At 34.8% G+C, this 23,441-nt stretch overlaps 2 protein-coding genes across 4 annotated transcripts; both read left to right on the top strand.

The window, feature by feature from the left end:
• The first annotated feature begins 305 nt into the window (after window positions 1-305).
• Window positions 306-18,463, top strand: LOC108913320 (GTP cyclohydrolase 1). 2 transcript variants are annotated; one of them, XM_018718853.2, is made up of 4 exons: window positions 306-524; window positions 10,801-11,010; window positions 16,451-16,733; window positions 16,790-18,463. In XM_018718853.2, exons 1-4 carry the CDS (start codon window positions 464-466, stop codon window positions 16,917-16,919), a joined length of 684 nt encoding a protein of 227 aa, XP_018574369.1. In that variant the 5' UTR covers window positions 306-463; the 3' UTR covers window positions 16,920-18,463. The 2 variants fall into 2 exon arrangements, with proteins under 2 accessions (XP_018574369.1, XP_018574368.1); XM_018718852.2 differs by lacking the exon at window positions 306-524 and adding an exon at window positions 7,110-7,350.
• Window positions 18,464-18,925: 462 nt separating this feature from the next.
• On the top strand, window positions 18,926-23,415 carry LOC108913308. 2 transcript variants are annotated; one of them, XM_018718838.1, is made up of 2 exons: window positions 18,926-19,061; window positions 22,684-23,415. In XM_018718838.1, exon 2 carries the CDS (start codon window positions 22,698-22,700, stop codon window positions 23,196-23,198), a length of 501 nt encoding a protein of 166 aa, XP_018574354.1. In that variant the 5' UTR covers window positions 18,926-19,061; window positions 22,684-22,697; the 3' UTR covers window positions 23,199-23,415. The 2 variants fall into 2 exon arrangements, with proteins under 2 accessions (XP_018574354.1, XP_018574355.1); XM_018718839.1 differs by lacking the exon at window positions 18,926-19,061 and adding an exon at window positions 20,379-20,486.
• The last annotated feature ends 26 nt before the right edge of the window (window positions 23,416-23,441 follow it).

Genomic DNA, 23,441 nt, shown 5'->3' with positions numbered 1-23,441 from the left:
CGAAAGAAAGAAGTCATTGACGCTTGCCGAATTAAACAAAACACATTAAAATTACGCGAACGGGACAACAGTAGCAGAAGATTTTGGAGAGAAGGGTCAGGCGTCGCCGAAGCCAAAAAAAAACGGCCGTCTGGAGTCCCGTGCCGAAAATCGGCGTCGCGAATCATTGGAAGGGGGGAGGGGGAGGTGAGTCGCAAAAAGCAAGGATAGTAGCAAAAGGGAGGAGCCGGCCAATGCCGTGACGTCAGCGGCGGCGCGTAATAAAACACTTGGGATCTACAATCTTGCCACCAGTGGTTCGGAGCGTTATTGTCCACTTAATTTGAAAAAAAAGCCGACCGCCGTAATTGGTCACGCTCGAAAGGGTATCGCCGCGAAACCTTGGGACACTTTTATCCTTATTAATCTGTGTTTGCGGTAGCATTTCGGGTCATTTCTTGTGTTCTGTGTTCGACCGGCAGGTATGAAGGAGACCAACGGAGTTATCATCGGCGAGGAGGAGCAGAACGCCGCCTGCAAGAAAGGTGAGTGCCCCAGCGGCGTCGAGAGAGGGTTTTTCTTTCGGTCGGTTGCTTTCTTGGGTCTTTGAGAACCCGCCGATCGTTGAACTGGAAGAGAAAATCGAAAAAAAAACGGTAATTCCAGAAGAAAAGTAGCAATAACCCATTTTTTTAATTAATCATTCATTCTTTAATATTGCACCCTTTTTTACAATAATATTTTCCTTGTCAGCCTAAACTGTTTATTTTTATTCACAAAATGGGGTGTTAAAAAAATATTTATTTTGAACACCAAAAACCAAAACTTAACTAAACATTCTCTTCACAAAAACATAAAAAATAAAAGCAATTCAACAATACTCGATGTTGTCTCTTTTTTTTTGAAAAATCGATTAAGTAATCCAAATCAATTACAGTTTTTTTACGTTTTTTGTCCAGAAGTTTCTTTTTAAAAATGATTTAAGCTGCCAACGTTTTTCCTTTCACTTTATTTGCATCACGTAGATTATAAACCTGATTGTTGTTTATAATATCCGAAGGGGCCCACTGTACATACGAGATTTATACTTTTATTCCACATAGCAGGGTTGCCAATATATAAGTCAAAATAATTTGTCATGTTTTCAAAACTTATTTATGATTTTATTAATTAAACAATACATATAAATTTTAAGGAATATAACATTTCAATACAAAACAGTAACTAACATATTGTAAACAGGACGATTACAATTTATTTTGCACTACATGTAAATTGAAAGTGCCGATATTGCAGTGAGTTAAATTTATACCAGATGCAGTGCTGTCAGTTATCGTAGCTTTTAGTTCTAAGTGTTCAATAAGGCTGCTGCTGTAATTGTTTAAGTTCTGTAGGCTCTGCTGCAGATGGTAACAGTTTATTTGCGACTGAAATTTTATTTTGTATAGAATCTTCTATATATGTCTCCACTATTCCCCATGTCGTGTAATGTTGGTAATATCGGCCCCTGCGTCGGCTAACAGAGTGGCGGAAGAACGTCTAAAGCAGTGGCCTGTATAAGTTTCCGGATGAGGCAAATTGAGATAAGTTTCTTTTGACACATTCCTTATTTTGTTGACACCAACCATTTGACAAACACAATTTGGTCTGGACTTGAAAACACAAAACATGAATTTCGGAATCGGGAATTCTTGTAATAATAATTGAATCTTTGTCTTCTATATCATCGATTGTTATCTTTAGTAGCTCTTCTTAAAGCTCCATAGACACTAATTACCGAAATGACCTGAAAAGTTGTCCAAAATTAGTTAAATCGATCGATCTACATTAATTTGAATTACCTTTTCTAGCAGAAATCTATTATCAGGTGCTTCTTGTAAAAATATCTCAATTTCCTCTTTCGTTAGAATTCTGGACTTTTTCGGACTGTATCCAACTGATTTGCTTTTCAAATAAGGTATTATTTTTTAACATGTTCTGATATTCACATTTTTTTTGGCATTCGGTGTGCTTTTTAACATGGAATGTACTGACCATAACGTCGAAGGTTTAATTTTATTAATTTTATGTTCGAAATATGCCAATGATACCGTTTCGGACACTTTTTGAATTTTCTTCCCACCCTGTGAATTCGTTATAGGCAATCTCGTACCATCTCGACGATTTTTTGGGGATTAATTGTGAAACAGCACTTCGTGCCGCTTCCAATACTTCCCCTGGTAAATGCTCGTCTTAAACACTCTTAGAATATGAATTACAATATACAGGGTGTATCTATATACAAAGTTGCACCCCCTGAGGAGTTATTAGCCCCCAAAGTAGGGCCCTAAATTTCGAAAAAAAATAATATCTCTGCAACACTTTACCGCAGAAGAACCAAATTTGGTACATGATTTAAGTTTATTACTGGTCTTCTTTGACTATGATTTACAGTTAATCGAAGCACTACAAGTTGTTCATTGGGATGACTCACCCCTAAAATTGTAACGAACTTTTTTTTCATTGACCGAATTGAAAAATAATAAATTAATTCACAGCCAAATTTAATTAATAATTTTTTTTATTCTTGTTAAATTTTAAAAACCTTTATGGTTTTCAACAAAAACACACAAGATTTTAACAGTGTTCATTAGAAAATAATCAAAAAGTCAGTAGTAGGCAATTAATTAATTTATCTGTCTTTTGTCAGTTAGTAATAAAATTACTAACTAAAATAAGAGAAATTATTTCTAACCGTTTTACGATGTTCCAAGGAAAAATGAGTGATACAACATCATTGACCTAAAAACCTAAAAATATTCCCCTCATCTGACGACATTCGACAATGCTATAACGGAAGCGTATCTCTCTCAACTAGTTCAATTCAACTTCCTATTAGCCACCAATCAATTCCGGTTCTGAACGCTATTGACCTTAAACTAGACCTTGCCAGGATCATATTTAGGTTATTGTTTCTCTTTCTTTTTTCCACCTGCAAGGACGATTAGACGTGCGTGATCGCACGGTGAGGTTTAGTTTACCGATTTATTGGGAAACGGCCACCAATAGGTGTCTGCAACCGTAAATTATTTGTTTATTTACCCGACCGCAAAAGAACAACAAAGCCAAGGATTTGCTCTGTCGCCGAAAGAGCCATCGAAAAATGTGTTTTGGGGAATTCGCTTAATTATAGCCGACGTTTGAAGTTCCATCGGTAGACCACGGACTGGTTTTGGGGACTGGGATTTTAGAAGACCAAAGATGACGTCACGATAAATCAGTGAAAAGGCTGACCATTTTAGATTCAGAAGTAAAAGTCGCTAAACTTCTAATGGGAATCATATTCATAGAAACTAATTATAGTTGCTACTTTATCAGAACCAAATGAGGGAAATACACACTGGAAGAACTATTAGTCAGTTTTGTTAACGTAACCGCTTTCGTTGTCTACACGGTACGAATAGGTTTTAAAACCGCAGCCACCAGTATTCCTATAATAAATCTCGTCAGCTAATACTTCACTCGAATTGAAGTTTCAACGTGAAAAAACTATTAGTTGACAATTTATTGCGGGGGAAGGGTATCTAGAATGATAGTGATCAAAAAAGTAACTCGTAAGAAGTGACGCTAAGTTGGAAAATTGGAAATAACTTCATGTTTTTCACTTTTTTTTTTACTGCCCACGACAATCTAGACGACTTCTCGAAATATTAATTATTTTATGTTGTAAGCAATTAAATTACCCACATTTTAAGGTACCTAGAGTAATTTTTCACTAATTTGTTAACTGTATTGTTAATTAATTTCGTTTGTTTTTCTGCATAAATTGTTTAATTACTAAACGTTAATTTTAGAAGTTAATGTCGTAGATATAGGTTCTAATTGATCCAAAGAAACGTATCGAAATAAAAAAAATTCAAAAAGTTGAAATTACGTTGCTGCTGGCAACTAACAAAGTAGGCAAAAACGGATTCATAAGCAAATTCTCCCGAGATCAGGCAAAAGTTGCTCGGGATTTCGCTCTTTTTGCATTAAATAGAGCCTATTTTTACGGTAATTTTTAAAAAAGAGTGAAATTACCTACGCCTCTTTGTTACCAAGATAACTCTTTTTATATAATGTTAATTGTTAATTCCCGGACCGGGATTTTAAAGACAATTAAAGAAAGGGTTACACTTTTATTTTATTTATTTATTTTAAAAATCTCGTGAGCGCCACCCCCGATCGCGCCCGAGATTTTTTAACCGAATTTGAAACGTTCGAGTCACTTATTTCGAGTTACTTTTTTGATATTATCATTCTACATACATCCATGATAAAATGCAATAAAATGTATACTAATAATTTTTTCAAGTTTTCAGGTTTTATGATCTAATTCGATTGGGGTATAATGGTCCACCGTAAACTTCACTTAATGGTTATTGGAATCGAATTTTACTATAACAAATGAAATGAATACATTTTGATGGCCGCAGAAAATGTGATCTACGACATAAATAGATTTACTTGTTATTAGATGGCTGTGATAATTTTTCTCTCGCATTAGCAACGACTGTTATTCTAACTGTTTTATGGTTTTCTCGTAGCGGCAGCTCTTTCAAGCGATACTCGATTGTTTTCAGGACAGATTTGACTCCATTTATTACTTTTCTGCTTTCGTCTTTCTTAAAAATACATATATAGGTAGGTACACGTTTTTTTAATATTTTTGTTGTAAGAATCAGTTATAAATCGGTAACATTTTTCTTATTTTAAACCTAAAACTAGAAAAATCAGTAAATTTTGATTTTCAATACCGATTTTTTAGGGTGAGACTTTTATAAATCCAATGATTCCGTTTCCTCCGTTAGAGGTAGCCACGTTGCATCGTTGCATGAAGGAAATGAGAGGAAAGGAAACTAGTGAAAGCATCATTGTCTTGAGCTATTTATCGTAAATTAGGGGAACGATTTTCTGAAGATAACTACATAAATGCTCAATGTTTACGGGTCTAACACAAAATTACTTTTTTAAGTACCCAATTTACCAGTAATTAATGGATATCTGGCATTTCTAATAATGATTTCACGCATTATTTTTAATTTACTACTAGCCTTGTTGAGCAGCGATACTAACCTATACCTGATTTGAAATTTTCGCATAATAACAGTTGCTTTATCTGCAAGGTAATTCATTTCAGTAAAACTTCGTCTTAATTCGCGTTCATGCAGGTATGTATATATGTTAATTATGTTCCTGTAAAAACTAAGGTATTATTATGTGCAATTAATAACAAAAAAAAACTGATTCTATTAATTTTATCATTAATCTTAAGCGGAAACAAAGCTGAAAACGATTTTCTTGGAATCAGAAACAAAGAGACATGCAGAAGTGTGTGTAAATTCCCTGGTTGGGTTCTGATGACGTCAACTGAAGTGGTTAAACCCAACGCCACGAGCTTTACCAACAGCAACTGGCTCTATTATCGTCTTTTTATTCAAAGAAGTGGCACTTAATTGCAGCACCGGTAAAAGTTCGGCTTTTGAATAAGTGCCACTTAATTTTTCTTGAATATTTATCAGTTTTACGTGCATATTCTGTTTATATACAGGGTGTTTTAATGAGGAGTGGCGCCTCAAGCAACTTCAAAAAAAAAAAGCGAAAATCTCGCGTCGTTTTTCATTCCAAGATATCTCGGAGAATGGCACCTCGTTAGAGAGTTAATTTAATTCAAAAGCATCTGTTACAAGCAGCCAAGCAATGCAGAACGGAGATTTGAGTCAAGGTTAAGAATACTGCAAGTCTAATTCACTGTCGCTTTCGAGTCCAGTTAATGACCACGTTGTGTTTGCTTTGCGTAGATAGGAGGATACGAAATGTTAAATACAATTTATTTTTTTAACCTACCTGTTGATTTAGATGAGCGATAATATCTTCAATTAAGTGCTTGTTGGTTTGTTGCAGTGATATCTGCGGTGATGCCAGATGTAGGTATTTTTCCCTAGTTCTAGGGAAAAATAGCCTAAATTTGTGAAACTACGAAAAGGGGGACTTTTATTGTATAATATGGTATTTAGGGATTTTGTGCTTTTGTACAAAATAAGGAATTTGAGACTATTACCATTACCGCACCAATTAACGATAAAAAATATAAAAATACGGATTTTTTTTTAAATTGGAAACGACCCTGTTGAGAAGGCTTGAAGTTTATATGTCCACAGATTAGATAAACCTTAATATTGTATCTTTCTTTGTTTGTATGTAAACTTATATTTTCACTTTCGTATTTTAAAAATTAAGTCAAATATTTGTTTATCCGGTTCCATAAATATTGCGCGAGATAACGTTCGATATTTAAATTAACGACGTACATACCGGCGAAGGTTTCCGATTAGACAAAAATGCAAAAACGGGGTTGGTCAGAAATGTCTGAGGTATTTCGCAACGTTGACATGTTAGTAATATAATAAACTCGTTCGACCGTGGTTTTTGCAACAGCTCTACTCGCGAAATAAACATACTACTTTACCAAATGCTTATTAATTACTATCAAAGGTCGTATTTACCAACAGATAAAGGATTATGGCAACATCACGCCAGTTTAAAAAGATTTGCGTAAGACGCTCCGAGTGGCACTTGTATTTTTTGTTAGAATGGCTCGGCAGTTCCAGCTAGAAGTGGAAATATATTATTTAATAAGTATTTTGCAGAGTCATTTAAGAGAAACTAATATAATTAATTTATATTTGCATCTCTTAAAATACGAACAAAATATTGTATGTTTATACCCTTTTTTTTTCTGATTCAGCCAATCGGCAAAAAAATACATCGTGAGCAGTTTAAATTTAAGCAGAATACGATCATGTTCCGAAGGCTTACGAAAGGCAACGGAGGTTTTGGGCCGTTGTTCACTAAAACGGGTAAAAACATAGCATTTACTGTAAGAAATATTTGTTCATGTAAAAGCTGTACGTCCTCTCGTTTCAACGTTTTCCAGTTTCATTTTAAATTCGAATTGACGGGGGATATTCGGCAAATGGGGCCGCCAAACAAGCACCGTATCCGAGGGAATCCCGAGGTGTCGCGCGTCGTCGAAATTTCCTCCTTCAGCGCGGTCTCCTGCTGCACGCCGGCGATATATACGCTTCGCCAGCCCGGCCCGCCTCAGTCAGTCAGTCTTCGGTGTCGTGGCGGAGCGTAGCGAATTCGAATCCAGGCAGTTGACGCACGTGACGTGTCCGAAAAAAAAAACGAACGGGATGACCTCTACGAACGGAGAACATTGCGCCAACAACGGCGTCGTCGCCAAGAAGGCTAGGCCGGTGCTGACGAAGACGTGGTCGGAGAACTACGAGATCAACGACGTGGAGGTGCCAGGCAGCCCCAGGACTCCCAGGACCTCCACCACGCCAGGTATCCTAAATTCGCGCCGTTTTTCCAAAGACACACACGAATAACTAGATGTTACACCGGACTTCACTAGATTTTACGTGAAAAAATTAAGGAAGAGTTCTAACGCACTAGTTAAAACCATGTAACTGCTTTAGATCCGTGTCAAATGGTCAAATTCGGTCAAATTTGTTTGATGATTAAGTTTTCACTTAATTATTATACTTGTTGTAAGGCTAGCCGTACACTATCAAAACAAAAAGCGACGAGCATGGAAGACTTGATTTTTGCGTATTGTTCCGATTTTGTCCGAACTAACGTATCTCGTTGGGGGCAGTTAGTCAGTTAAAAGTTTGTTTCTTGTTAGCAGCAGCAACATGTCCTTTTATGGAAAAACGTGAATCTTGAAGGTTAGCTGTTCTAAGTGTTTGTAATTATGGCGTAAGGTCAGAACAAATGACTACTAGTTCTGTTCTTATACCACATTTGTACGTGTGTGTAAAAAAGGATCACAATCAAACTGTTGCCCTTGTCCACTGGGTCTTGGATTAAAAAGCAACCGTACTAAAAATACTGGGATGTCACAAAGTCTGACTGGTCATAGTACAGATTGTCTATTTTTCCAAAATGTTACCTAAACTTGCTTTTTTTTGTTAAACAAGGTACATAATTATGCTCAGATAATCCTCAAAACTCGTTTGCATTGAATACGATTTATTTTAAAATAAAATGGTTTAAATAATGTTTTGTTTTGGCTATCGTGAATATGTTTACGCTGTACATATCGCGTCTATTCCGAAATATTTCGATCTGTCTTTGTCGATAACAGCTTATCTTTTATTTAAAAGTGCAAGATCCATAAAAAATAGAACATGTATTCGTTGATGCAACACAAAACAGTTTTCTCCTACAATTATTGAAGGTTAATAAAAAATCCTCTGTTCTTTGTAAACGAGATTTAGGCATTTAAGTACCATTTAAAAATATAAGTTTTATGCCCCATAAGAAAAGAAAACTTTCCTTATTTACCTCATTACCTTGAAAAAGCTGCTGTGTGCCGACATAAGTATGTTACAGAAAACAATCACAATGCCATACCTTCATTTTTGCCATGCGTGAAAGTCCTGTTGATTTTTGTTTAATTAACGGACTTCCGGGTAAATAATATCGACTTTATTGGACAAATACAAGGGCAAGACCATTGACAAAGCGATAGGTAATTTGCTACAGAAATGCAAATAATTCAAGTCCTGTGTTGGTGTAACATTTCGTTCAAGGAAAAAATATTTAGTTGCAAGTGGTATCAAATTTGATGAAATATTTATTATCGAAATATTATGTTAATTGAAAATAAAATACTGTGATATTCTTTGACTTGATAAATTATGCAAAATTAGGTGATTGGCATCAAATTTCAACGAATTTTTCGTGACTAAAGAACGAAAAGAAACAAAATATGAAAAACCAATATTCAGTGCATATTTTCGGATTTTTAGGCTCTAAGTTATCAGAAGACATGCTTGATGGCTCTGAATCTTCTGATTCCAGAGCAACTTGCTCCTGATCACCCCGAACTTATTCAAAATACGTATTTTGTCCAGTAATGTCATTTTAATTTAAAATACGTTGGATATATGGAAAACGCCGCATAAACTTACATTTATGTAGAGCAAAACAACTGATTATCCATTTCATCGGTCTCTCGCACGTATCAAGTAACATTTTTATGAAAAATATCCAAGGCACTTTGCAATCGACCAGCCTCCGTGATCGCAGAAGGCCGTGTTGCGTAATCCTGGCGCTACTTAACTCATATGTAATATCATATTAGTAAGCAACTAACCAGTAAGCAAAAAGTCCCTTCGCATTGTTATTTCGATTGTTTCAGCGCAACTGTCGCTGTAGGTGACTATTTTACGACCTGCTCCATTCCTGTTTGTCCTCAGACGATTGTTTGCTGTAGAGTTCCCTTGCTTCCGTCAAGGGTTTGGTGGTACCGGATTTAAACTCTACGAAAGAATGCCCAAGGAAAAATCCTCTTTAACTATATTTCATTTGCTGTTACAAAATACATTGCCTGATGTAGAAATGTATGATTTAGGATCACCAAAACGTCGAGAAATAGTAAAGAACAAGTTGCAAACTTTCGTTTCTTCGAATGTAAAGTGTTGGTGGGATTCCTATGATACAATGTAATGTTTATGTTTAATTCCGCAACTTAGCATCCAATAAGACGCTGCAAGTTATCGCATTCAGATAACTAAAAACAAATAATTGGTTTTGATACGGTATGTCGAAATTCGTATTAATAATTGCATTACGTCATGTATGTGCGGACCAAGTGAGCCAAATAAGGAGCATATGACATTTCAATAGACGTATCTAGATATACGAAGCCATCGTACTCCAGGCGAATTAGATCGTAAAACCTAAAAACTTGAAAAAACTATTAGTAGACATTTTATTGCACTTTATGATGGGGAATGATATGTAAAATGACAATATCAAAATGTAACTCCAAAGAAGCGATGCTAAGTCGGCAATTTTCTAAATAAGTGGCCAATTTACGTGTTTTTTCACTTTTTTTACTGCCAACGAAAATCTAGACGACCTATCGGAATATTAATTAATTATTTTATGTTGTAGACAATTAAATTACCTACATTTTAAGGTACCTAAAGTTATATTTCACCAATTTGTTAACATGTAAAAGGAAGGCCGAACGAGGAAATATCAGTTTTCGAAAATTGCGCATTATTATTGCAAAAACCGATGGATGTTTATGAAAGTTATAGAAAAGACGATCAATCGATTCGATTTACCTTGAAATTGTTGCTCCAGCTATCTGTTAATTAATTTCGTTCGTTTTTTTTAACTAATTATTTAATTACTAAACGTTAATTTTAGAAGATAATATCGTAGATAATAGGTTCTAATTGATCCAAAGAAACGTATCGAAAAGGAAAAATTTCAAAAAGTTGAAATTACGTTGCTCCTTGCAACTAACAAAGTAGGTTATAAACAAATTGCCCCAAGGTCAGGCAAAAGCTGCTCGGGAATTCGCTCTCTTTGCATTAAATAGAGCCTATTTTTATGGTAATTTTTGAAAAAAAGAGAGAAATCACATACGCGTCTTTGTTCCCAAGATAACTTTTTTTATGTATAATGTTAATTATGAATTAACTATTGGACGTATCGGACCGAAAGTTAAAAGACAATTTAAGGAAGGGTTACATTTTTATCTCCAAAAAGTTTTACATTACAAGTAGGAATAACACGACGTATTCTTATGACATAAAACCAAAAATCGTTCACTGAAAATTACAGCCAAAATAACAATATTCCGTGGTGTATTTTGTTTTTGTTTTATGTTTAGCAACCGGCGCGGCGTCTTTCATAAAAACCTATAACTAAATTCGTAAAAACCCTGTAGAGAACCAATAATAGTCTCTAACTACATATCATTTGTTGTAGGTCACGAAAAATGCACCTTCCACCACGACCTGGAGCTGGACCACCGGCCCCCGACCAGGGAGGACATGATTCCGGAGATGTCCAGGTCCTACCGACTCCTTCTCGAGTCGCTGGGGGAGAATCCCGACAGGCAGGGGTTGCTCAAGACCCCTGAACGTGCAGCCAAGGCCATGCTGTTCTTCACCAAGGGTTACGATCAGAGCCTTGAAGGTAAGACAAGAGATAATCGTACGTCGTCACAAAAAATTAATTTAAAATCAAGGTTATGGAATAACAGTTACAAAGTAGCAGTTACAATGTAACAATTAAAAAAGTAGCAGTGACAAAATAGCAGTTATTTAAGTGGCAGTAAACAGTCTGCATGTAAACTCTGTTTCCGTTTTGTGAAGTGGTTATCTATTTTGGTATAGTTCTGTTCATAATCGGTTTTGAATTTTAAAATAAGTTCATTTCATGTGCCACACACAGAAAATTTTTGATCATAAAAGATATTCATAGTTTTCTTGAACGACAAAAGATTTGCGCACGTCACTGCCTGTGAGTGTTGTCGCTGCGGGTTTTGAGGATAAAAAATTCGAGATTATACCTCTGCCTTTGAGTAAAGTGACACTGCGTAAATAATACAACATGAGCATCACTAAGGAAGGAAACTGTCGTTAGATTTTTTTCCTGTATTGACGCACGTTGTTTTTTGTACCATGCGTATAAAAAAATTCAATTAGCGCGAAACTACATCATTCCCGACATAATTCTCGCTCGCTTTATCGTCGTACTCCCGGCTAATCCATATTAGGGACATAAAAAAGCGTTTAAAAATGGTCCCAGCTAAAACCAAAGCCTTGTACAAGCCCCCCTGAAACCCCCGCAACGACCCCCTATTAATTCAACAGGTTGGCGGAGGTTTCGGGGAATAATTCACGAAGTTATCGTGAAGGATAATAAGAAGCTGCGGCGAAGAGATAAATATAGTGGAGATTTGGAATTGCTAATGCAATCCAGCACTCTGCTCCGGGATATAATTCTGGAGAGTTGAGCGAATTGTGGGTGGGGTGGGAACCTGGCCACAGGTCGTACGGAGCGGACTTTTTTTACTGAAATATTGCGATGGATTTAATTTTTCTGACGTGATCAATTAGAAATCTACAAACGTCTTCATGTCGAGACATTACCGTTGCCTTTTATACTCATACCATCATATTTTTCTACTATTTTTTCTCTTCTACAATTTCAATTCCCATTTCGAAATTTTTATTTTAATTTTAAGTTTTTGATTTCGATCTCCAAACGAAGACTCTTGCAGTTAACTGTCATTTGTTTATAAATCTACATCTATTTAGGCGTTTGCCGCAAGCAGCTCGATTTTGAACCTATTTTCTTCTATCTAAAAGTCCGTGTGCCGCTCTCTTCGGACGGCGACAGGACCTCGACTCATTTCACTCACTCGGCAAGGTGCTTTATGCTTTTAAGCTGCGGAAACTGAGCTTTCGAGTCGGCTGTGCCTCTTCACGACTTCGCTTTGACCAAAGGCCTTTTGAACTTCTCGAGCTTTTAGGAGCAAATCAAATTTAAGAGACCGGGGACTGTTTTGTTATTTGCTTTGTTTTTTTATCAAAAATTATAAGTTCTTGGCGTAGGAGTGGAGGAATAAGATGAATTCGGGAGGTCTCACAACACAAAAGCGGTTGTTCGTTTTGGCTTTTTAATTAATTATCATTTTTTGACCTTAAAAATACAATTATCAAACAATTTCGCTTATAATATAAATATATAATGTAAAAAGTCATAGGCGTATTTAAATAGATCGAAAAGGAAACATTTCCGCATCAAAATAAGGGTATATAGTTTTTTTATTCAAATATTATGAAACAAAGAAGACCAAACGACAATATTCCAGTCTATCCAGCAGGCTGTGCCAGTTGTGCCACCCGCCCACTGCGATAGCATTTATCGCGCTATATAGAGAAATCTAGTCACCCTTGTGTATCACTGTAACTTCGTTACCTGTTGAATGCCTCAATGAAGGAGCAGATGTAAGAGAGAAGAGGAACGCTAGCAAGAAACCCCGTCGGTAATTTTGTCGGAGGCAGATCGAAGGCCCAATTAGATTTTCCGGGCTGCAAAAGTCTTTCAGCATCGCCAATTAAGACGTCTCCAAAGAGGAGAAATCTATTTTACAGCAGGGGCTTTTCGGCAAACACGACAAATTTATTTCTTGTGAATGCGAACGTAAAAAATTTACCAAAATGGCATAAATTAAGACATTGATATAAATCATTGAAGCGCGGCAAGCAAAAAAAATACAAGTTAAATCTTTTTTTACGTTTAAAGATATTGTTTCGATTGTTGTATTGTAGATACGCCTGTCGGGTTTACGCGAGTAAAAATGTAATTCACGTGAGGGCAAGCAAATTTCCCCAATAATATCACCGCGATGTCAGGAACACACCAGAAGAGTTGATTGAGAGCGGTCTACTATTTGGTACGATTTAATGGTTGATGTCAATAACTGTCTGACACGAGCGTCATAAATACGCCTTGCAAATATAAAAAAAATGTATCGCGAACAACGTAACTAATATTTTTTTATTGATTTGATGTATAATGTACAAACATTTATTACTTTGCACTTTTTTTTTATTTTATTTTTTCTTCTAGTTCTAATAACAGCAATTCAAATCTAGGTCCCTCTGTAGATTCCTTCGTTAAAGAATACTGCTATTTTCCCTTCTTGTTTTTGTTTTCGTTAACGTTGTGACAAACACCGAGAAATACGGATTGTTCTCGTTGAAGAAGGAAATGATAAAAGTTGCGTAAGTTGTACTCTTATTTGTATGTGGAATATAACTTTTAACCTTATTAAGTGCTTTTCTGCCAATATTTTCCCACCACGGGAATAAATATTTGCCTAGTAATGATACTAGGCGATAAATGTTACATTAAAAAATAAAAGCTATTGAAGAATCGATTTGTTCTGTTGTAGACAAAACAAATATTTGTATTGTTATCCGGTCCATAAAGTTACACTTAAATGAAATAAATAAATAATTGGAAGTTTGGAGAAGTAAAAGGAATAAAAATAATTGGGTTTTCTAATTATTTTGCTCACTTTTAACAAATTCTATCGAGTAAGAGCGTAACAAAGAGGACAAAATGTATGTATTAGGTACTGGTAATGCTAGTAGTAGCAAAAAAATTGTAAAAAATGTATTTATTTTATATTAACGATGTTTCTTGGACGACACCGCGCTGATGGTTTGACGTATTTCCGTCGATTTGTTATTTTCGCGTACGGTGTTTTGAAGTTACTTTACTATGCGCTCATGTGTCCTAGGCTTAAGAATCACGCGTCTAGTCTTACGCCAAGCAGCAAGGTCTCGAGAATCTATTCGCTTACGGAACCTTTCCACTTGTCTAATTTGCCGAGACGGTTTTCATCGAGGTTAAGCAAAGGCTTTCCTAGAGCCTCGACTTTGCCGCACCGGTGATTTCCCATGGCGCTGCCGATCGTGGACAAAAGAGGACGAAGCGACAGTTGATTGTGTCCTAATAACGTAACGATGCCTGTACAGATTCAGTGTCTGGCAGTTGCTATGGTCACGACACGCGCGACATGCTCTGGATGGGAAGGTTTTGGCTGCGGGTGGTTTCTCCTAACTGCGGAGTAAATGGAAATGTTCATTCCTTAAAATCGTGTATTTTTTTAGCGTTTTCTTTTTTTTTAAGGAATTTGAATCAGCTTTTTATTTTGTTTGATTCGAAATTTTAATTTTATAAATGAGGTTTAGTCTTCCTGATTACGGTTCTGTATTTTTAATATCCACTGTCAGTTTTTCCGATCGAAATAACTCATCTAGAGGAGAAAAAAAATTGTTACCTGGACTTTTGTTGTGAAAAATTGTATCATTTTTTGTCGAATTTTGACGTCAAACAAAAAAGTATCTAATACAAAAGTTGTAGATCTTGCAAAAATCTACAACTTTTGTAGAGATTACTTTTTAAGATAACCTCAAAATTTCCGAGAAAATGCGAAAAACAGTTTTTTTCTTATTTTTCGTTTTTTATTTCTCATTTCCGCAAAAATAATTTAATTTTGACGAAACTTGGTCATAGTATACCAAAAAATCAAGAAGTTTCCGAAATTTTCTTTCCCGCCTGAAATGCTATTTTTTTGAAAGAAAAATTCTACTTAGAAAAATCATCGTACAGAGTTCGGCCGGTGATCATTTTTTTCGTTGTGACATATACTTTTTGGTGAAAAAATCTGTAATCACAGTTCAGACATGCTCAAAAGTGCAAAAAAATAAAAATTCACTTGCAACAATGAATTTTTCAGTAATTGTTGGTGCTTAAATTAAAAAAAAATTAAAAACTGATTACACCATTCAATTGTACGGAAAAAAATACAAAAAAAAACTGTCTCGTTGTTTGACCCAAAACTTTATTTTTGTACAGTATTGCTAAGTGAATAGTGAATAAATAAAATAAATAATTATTTTTTTCCGTAGGATTGATTACTGTACTTATTTTTTAAAAATTTGGATGAATTCATAGATATACAGTGTGTCCAAGATAAGGATGGAATAGCATTAAGATCTAGGAAACGGTAAGAGATACGGGGTGGCCTAGAGTAGAAAAAAGTTGTGTTTTTTATGCCTAACAATATGCCGTTTAGATAGTTTTTAAATTTCGGGCAGAAAAACCCGAAATTTTTCAAAATTGTTAAATTTTTGTTTCTGGCTTTATTTGAAAACGAATTTTAAAATAAAAAGTATATGTCAAAACTAAAAAATTATCACAGGCAGAAACTCTGCCTTCTTTGAAAAAAAAGTGTTTCAGACTTTTTTTATCTGAAAAATTTGGTGGTTATTTAAGACAAAGAAAGGTATACATTCACCAAGTTTCGTCAAAAATAAGTTATTTTTGCGGATATGAGAAATAAAAATAGAAAAATTTGAAAATAAAAAGTGTTTCTCGCATTTTTCTCGGAAATTTTGAGGTTATCCTAAAAAGTGACCTCTACAAAAGTTGTAGATTTTTACATTGGTTACTTTTCTGTTTGACGTCAACTTTCGCCAGAAATCCCAATGATACAATTTTTCACAACTTTTCAACCCCTCAAATCAACCCTCCGCCTCCCCTGCTCACGCATTTATTTTTTTAGGGTAATTATAAGCCCTTTTACCATTTCCACTTATAAAATCCAGGTAACAATTTTTTTTTCCTCCAAGTGTAATTTGGTTAGACTACATATACATAATATACAGAGATACGTACTTAAAACAATTTATAAGTAAATAAATTAATTGAATTGAACACCATATTCAAGAAAAAAGCTCTAAAGTGAATAAAATGTTGCGAGATTTGTTCTCAACAGGTATTTTTAACGATATAGGCGAGGCGCAATAAATTTATCTTTTATAGCTCAATAAAATATGTTTTTGTTGTTTACAAAACAAGAAAACAATAGTTATCGACATAAGTCACTCAATCAAATTATAATTTTCTTAAAAAATAAAATACGTGCTACAAAAAATACTCTAGTAATTGTTAAAATTGTGATAAAATTGCAGTTTAGAAATTATAATCTCTGTTCTTGGAGTTGAATTTAATTCGTAAGCCAAGGTCCAACTCATGATTTCCCTCATTCCAGAGGTACTGAACAACGCCATCTTCGACGAGGACCACGACGAAATGGTGGTGGTGAAGGACATCGAGATGTTCTCCATGTGCGAGCACCACCTGGTGCCCTTCTACGGGAAGGTCTCCATCGGGTACTTGCCCTGCGGCAAGATCCTCGGCCTCAGCAAGCTGGCCAGGATCGTGGAAATATATTCTAGGAGGCTGCAGGTCCAGGAGAGGCTCACCAAGCAGATAGCCGTGGCAGTGACCAAGGCCGTTCAACCCGCCGGGGTTGCCGTCGTCGTCGAGGGGACGTAAGTGACGATCTCTCCATTCCAAGACGGAGATAATTGAGGTTATGATGTTTCAGGCACATGTGTATGGTGATGAGGGGCGTCCAAAAGATCAACAGCAAGACGGTGACCTCCACCATGCTGGGGGTGTTCCGCGACGACCCCAAGACCAGGGAGGAGTTCCTGAATTTGGTGCAGTCCAAGTGAGGATACGAACACGTGGAGTCCGTTCTAAGGAAGAAACTGTCGACGCTGATTCAAACCGATTAAGTATTTATTTCTTTTAACGCTATGTTTGTAAAGTGTATATTTTATTGATAGGGGATGTTAGTTGAGTTAGTTCCGTTAAATTTAAGGTTAGCTAGTTTTATGGTGATGAGACAGCTGCATAGTGACGATTTATTTTACACCCGATCAAGATGTTTGAGAGGAAATTCAGTTCCTGTGCGAAAATCGCTTTTCGTTTATTTCTGGTTGGTATTTTTATAACTAAATTAATTCTTTTTAGGGTGTCAGATGTACTCCAAATCAAGTTAAATATTATTTTACTTTTACACGTCTTGAAAACAGAAAATAACTAGTGCTATTTGTGATTATCAGACAATTCGCGCCTATTTGTTTTTTTAACGTACAAACAGGTTATTTACAAAATTGGAGAGCATATTTAATGAATATTATTTGCATACATACATTTTTTTTGGATTTACCACAATAATACTAGGAAACATTTGTGGAACCGCTGATTTGACGATACGACGGCGCAAACGTGTCCTCTTCAAGTTTGTAAACATCCTGAATAACCCATTAAAATGTGAGGTTTTCAAAAACGTAATAATAAGATCGGCAAAGACAAACAACTGTATTATAATCATATGGCACTAGACAATGCAGTAATCCCTTACATTTAATTTTTTTTAAATGAAATTTTTGAGTGAGACTAATGAAAATGCAAAGAATAATGACAAGTTATAATTGTATAAATTTTATCGAATTTGTGGTACTTAAATAGTGGACCAATATGTAAAAATGTATTATCGTTGTGGTAAATTGAATATATATCCAGGGTGTTGAATGTTGACTAAATATGTTATTCTACAAGGTATAACTGAAATACTTGACCAAATGTTAACGGTAGTTTCTGTGTTGCAAGTTAACAAAAAAAATCCTATGGGTTATCAAAAATTGAAAATGAAAATATTTTTTAAATCGAATAAGCTTTTGAAGCAGTTTAATTCAAATTTAGAACGCAGTTCTCGAGAAATGGATGTAATAATTCGTTCACAATTTGCTCAGGCATTTTAGTTACACGTTATTCATGGATAAATCAAAACTTCTCGGGACACAGGGTGTTTTAAAACAAAATTGAACCAATAAAGTTATATCTTATCATCAACACCTTGTATATGTAGAGAAAAATATTTAAATATTGTACAATGTCGTGTATGTTACTGTGATATGTAAAAAAATATATAGTGGACGTTATGCCGTTGACCGATGCATAAAATTTAAATTTTTTAAATGTTTAAATAAGTTATTAAGTCCAGACGATATACGAATGTGTTGTAAGGTTAAGTTAGCGAGTGTTTTACGTTCCATGGAAGATCGTATATTAGCTGTTGCAGTATTTTTTATAAGCTGTTGGAAAACTTATTTTGCTATCTAATGTTATAAAGACAATCGATGTAAGTGCCCCTGAGCGGTACGATAAGTGTAAAATACCTGTATATTACAATAAAGTGAACACACTTTGAGACCTTGTTTTTATATCTACGCACTACGTAGATCAGACATTGCACATGTTGTAGTTTGTTTTGTACTTTTGCGTTTAAAAAAATTTCTTGATTTTTGTTTTTTGTTAGTTACTAATTTTTTTTTATTCCTTTTGTTTTTTTGGCCGCTTTAATTCTTTTTTTGAAAACTTGGAAACAATTTTTTTTGAATTTTCTTAATTTTTTCTTATTATTTTTTTATAAGTCTGTGTAGCGTTAGGTTAAGCGCTGTTGTCACATTGTGATGAAACTCTCCAATATTAATACTCACATACAACTTTTTTGTTCATTTATCTCATGCTGTATTAATGGCAGTCAAACTTCTTACACCCTGTATTGCCTTGTCACAATACAACTGTGTTTGGTGGGTTGTATAAGATACAGGCGAATGACAATTAGAGAAATGCGAAGATATAACACTTACCTTATCTAATTTGAGTTAGTTTTAATGAATCAAGTTGGTGGGAAAGTCGGGGAGAGTTTAATTTTGGGTGTTCGGATTAGGGGTGGGGGGCGTAAATAATGTGAAAATATTGCATCGTTTGACAATCGTCAAATTTTCGTTATTTTTCCACAACAAGTAAGTTCTTAGTCAATATTGTGCAACATCAAATATACCTACATGATACAGATATTTTTAAAATGTCCATTATTTAAGAAATTTGAGAAAAAGACAACTTTTTGTAACTTTATGACCGTGGTAAGCCTGTCATCCTATACTTAAAGTGGGGTATGTTTAAAAATATTAAATAGCTAGTTCACGAAAATGGCACATTACTTAGGGGGTTTTATTTACTTGAAATCTCAGTTCTGAATGCTGATTGGTCGATTACCCAAGTACAATTAATTAATTTCAGATAAATAAATAAAACAGGGCTAATGTCGTTATAGCTAGAAATATTTCTACGACTGAAAAATGTCCGAGATTATTTAGATGCAGATCTCTTAGTCAAATTTTGATATTACTGCAAGCGCGACATACGTTTCCAAGTTTTCAATAATACTCAACAGTCAACAGCTGTGGCGACGAATCGGTGTCGCACACGAATTTTGCTAAATGTGCTCAGACAAAACTATAACAAATCCTCTTAACCTTGAGATGGAATTATTTACAATAAACATGGCACACTTTATCATTTCTGAATTTTACGAACTGATAACAACGAGAAAAATCTGGCCAAATTTAATAGGGGATACATATCTACAATACGTAATTCCAAGGCTTATCTTTAGTTAAATAAAATACAAGTACCAAATGTTGACAGTTGACACATGACGCACGCCGTGATAGAGTGGTGGGGTCATGGGTCATGTGCACTTTCTGTCTCACTCTTGCAACTTGCAACTATAAGTTCAATTATCTTAATAGTTGGCGTGGTGCTTGCAGGTTTAAGTTACTTTAATTGTTTTCTCGGAATCATAAATCGTGTAATAAATTGCGACATCCTCTGTTATTGAAAATATATCAGTTGTTATCTCCATAAACATATACAAATTTTATAAGTCTGATTATCAACAGTGTTCTGGAATGCGAAGCTGTAAATTTTTACCTTGGCAACACTTCCGTTGGCAGATGCCGGCAAACTCAAAAACTTTTTATTTGCACAAATTTTACGTGAGCTACGTTTTCATTTATAATTGTCCAAATCGAAGTTTGGTACATTTTTTTCATATCTTGATTTTATAAGTTATCTACTTATTGTAAAATTCCCACATAATTGTAATATCTCATGCAATATAAATCATCAAATATTATTCATTTGAATATAGGTATTTTTCCCTTTATTCCTCCTTTAGAGAGACGCCTCTGCTCAAGCCTTGGGAAAGGTTACTAAGAAACAACAAAACACACGAAAATGTATATTTTCGCAGTAAAATTATTCAGTCTATTATCTTGTTGAAAATTATCTAATCTCATATCAACTAGAATCATACCATAACTGAAAGTTTAATATTGGTTTCGCAATGTCAAGAGTGTGCACCAGCTTGCCCTCGTAAGAAAGAGGTGAGTGCAGTTTTCAAAGCCAAAAGTAAACATAAATATAATATATTGGACTGCAACAAATAAATTGAGTTTCTGTTTAGCGATTGATATTTTTATTAATTTGCGATTTCACTTTCATAAACATTGCGTTTTTAAACCGTATTATATTCACTTCGCATAAGTGTTTAACATTTTAATCGTCATTTTAAGACACAATTTCTCGGAATTATACAGGGGACGTTGAAATAACATGGCAAGTTTCTATAAATATTTTCCCTATATTTTCCCTCCAAAGTTACATTCCCCTTAAGAACGCCCCTGAAAATCGATTTTTTTAATAACTTTTAAAATACTTTTGTGTAATTTAATTATTTTTAGGAGAAAATAAATAAATGCAAATAAAAGTGGAATTTTTTTAGATAAGCACAGAAAGAATGCAAATTTTATCGGTTTATTTCTCTACGGATATAATAAAAATCATATTAAACGAAAATAGTTTTTTCTCAAAAACAGTTCATTTTATCAATATCAACCAAGAGTGCCTTTTTTAGTTAAAGGTTCAAACCATCTAAAAATATTATTTTTGTGCCTTTATCGTAAAGGGTGTAAAAAAAATGGCATTATTGTGCTACAGCCAGGCCAGGCCGTCCATGGCAAACCAAATATGCAAAATTATTGTTTTCATAGGTCAATTTTTAAAGAGCCTTATCCATTGTATTAAAAAATCTCGTAAACCGAACCCCAAATCGAAATCATACACAAGATTGAAAAAAATAGAATAAAACGCCGCTTATCTAAAAATTATATACAAATTGGGAAAGCATAGACGTACCGAAAAAAAAATAGGGAGTCCATGGGTACTGCAACTCCCCTTCCCTCCGTTCGCGCTTTGGTATTTTAAACCAAAATTACATAAAAAGTGTGCCGACTTATGATCAAAATATGTACTAAATTTCAAATAAATCGCTACAATCTCCGGAATTATTAATAAAAGTCATTTTTTAAATTTTAATTTTGCCACCCTGTATTTTGAAAATGGGGCTCGGAAATGGAAAGGGACATTATAGTCCTGTAGCCAGCGGGGTCCCAATTGCCTCCTTTATTTAGATGGAGTTACCCAAGTGTTTTTTGTGTATTTTGAACTGCAGAACACGAATTTTTTGGGTAGAAGTTTGCCCGGATGTCGATAAGTTTTTTATTAACAAGAAACTTGCAAAATACTGAGAACTTAGTTAAAATTAAAAAGTTTTTGACAAATAATGCAAACATCTGATTTAATTACGCTATTCATCTTAAGGCGTGAAAAATTTGAAATATCAAAGATATAATGTTTGCATTGTTAATTCTAATTTGCTTTGTAAACATTATTATACGATTTGTATGAAAAAAATTAGCGAAATTATATTAGTTTTATTTATAAACGATAGTAAAAAAGTTTATACTTACTTATATTAAAAGCGTAACATCGTATAATTTAGGTGTTTTTATAATTATTATTTTTTAAACTTGTATAATAATTTAAATTATTGTAATATTGCAAATTTTCATTAAATTGTTAATGTTTCGTTCAGTTTCATCGTTTCTTTGATCTAGAAATGAAGATTACGCGTCAAGAACGCCTGTAAGAAGGCAACCGCTCTCTTACATACGTACATGGCGGCGCACCCTTTTGAACGCTCAATCGCTATTTGTTTATAGCTTCAAATAACAGTGGAAAAAACAAATTTTCACACTGCAATTACTCATAATTTGTAGTATTTAACTTGAACTTTCAAACACCGTCAGCAGAATTACAAAATACCTATTCAATCAAGTTATTAACGATTGAAAATCGCAAAAATCCCTTTTTTCGAATTTTTCACGGCGTTTATCTCAAAAACTATGCGTTTAACAAAAAAATTGCAAGAGACATTTTCTTCTTACAATAGGTCAAAGAACAAGAAAATAAAAACTAAGTATTTCAGAAGTATTTTGCAAGTTTTTTGTTTAAAAAATTTATCGACATCTGGGCAAACTTCTACAGTTCAAAATACACAAAAAACACTTGGGTAACTCCATCTAAATAAAGGAGGCAATTGGGACCCCCCTGGCTATAGGACTATAAGAAAAGTCCCATTATTTTAGTACAAAGAATGTGTGGTTAACAGGTTTACCAACTATAATATTCAACGATGACTTGACCATCAATAGCACTCAAATATATAATTTTTTTTTACAGAACCGCCTGCGAAAATGGACAGAAGAAAGGACAAATACTCCGTCGACAAGGAAACTGGAGAAATTTTATACCCGGCACTGTACAATTCAGAGACGGGGGAATATGAGGGAGACGTCGTTGTGCCCCAAAAGATAAGATTTCGAATACCGTTCCAAGAGACAGGAGGAGAGGAGCCCGACAAGAAGCCCTATAACGCTCCAAAATCGCATCCCCAAGACCGAGAATTTATAAAAGCCGCAGTATTCCTGCTACCCGCAGCAATTCTGCTGTATCCGGTCGTGTTCGTGGGTACCATGCTGTTGGAGACGATTTTACACTGCTGGGTGCACAAGATAAACAAAACCCTTAAAAGTGATGGGGTGTATTACCAAAGCCCACTGCATGGCATCACAAAGGAATTCTGCAGTAGGTGCAGGGAATTTGACGCTGTTGAACAAATCGGCAAACTCCAAGATGTGCGTAGCAGCAAGTTGACGAAGTACGGTTTGGAATCCATTAGGAGGGTTGTTACATAATGTGAGCCTTCCTCATGATTTTAGGGACTGTACATATTTATATTTATTCAGAAATGTAAGGTTTATTTAAATTTTCCACCTTGTCGGCAAAGATAAGGTTGATAAATTTATCATTACCATTTTTTTTTACTTGTTGTTGCGTAAGAACGGTTGTGGTTAGATTAGAGAACATGGCGTACTGTATATTTTAAGAAAATATATAATGTTTTGAAAATAATATAGCGTATTATGTCATATTATAAA

Source organism: Anoplophora glabripennis, unplaced genomic scaffold (assembly GCF_000390285.2).
Source record: "Anoplophora glabripennis isolate ALB-LARVAE unplaced genomic scaffold, Agla_2.0 scaffold534, whole genome shotgun sequence".
In the NCBI taxonomy this organism is placed as follows: domain Eukaryota; kingdom Metazoa; phylum Arthropoda; class Insecta; order Coleoptera; family Cerambycidae; genus Anoplophora; species Anoplophora glabripennis.
The sequence above is the reverse complement of the archived record's forward strand: the minus strand, read 5'-3'. Positions and strand labels throughout refer to the sequence as shown.

Coding starts and splice junctions, on each gene's coding strand:
- LOC108913320 (XM_018718852.2), top strand. CDS start 7,197: ATGACCTCTACGAACGGAGAACATTGCGCCAACAACGGCGTCGTCGCC. Junction 11,011..16,450: donor TTACGATCAGAGCCTTGAAG/GTAAGACAAGAG, acceptor CCCTCATTCCAG/AGGTACTGAACAACGCCATC. Junction 16,734..16,789: donor GCCGTCGTCGTCGAGGGGAC/GTAAGTGACGAT, acceptor ATGATGTTTCAG/GCACATGTGTATGGTGATGA.
- LOC108913308 (XM_018718838.1), top strand. CDS start 22,698: ATGGACAGAAGAAAGGACAAATACTCCGTCGACAAGGAAACTGGAGAA.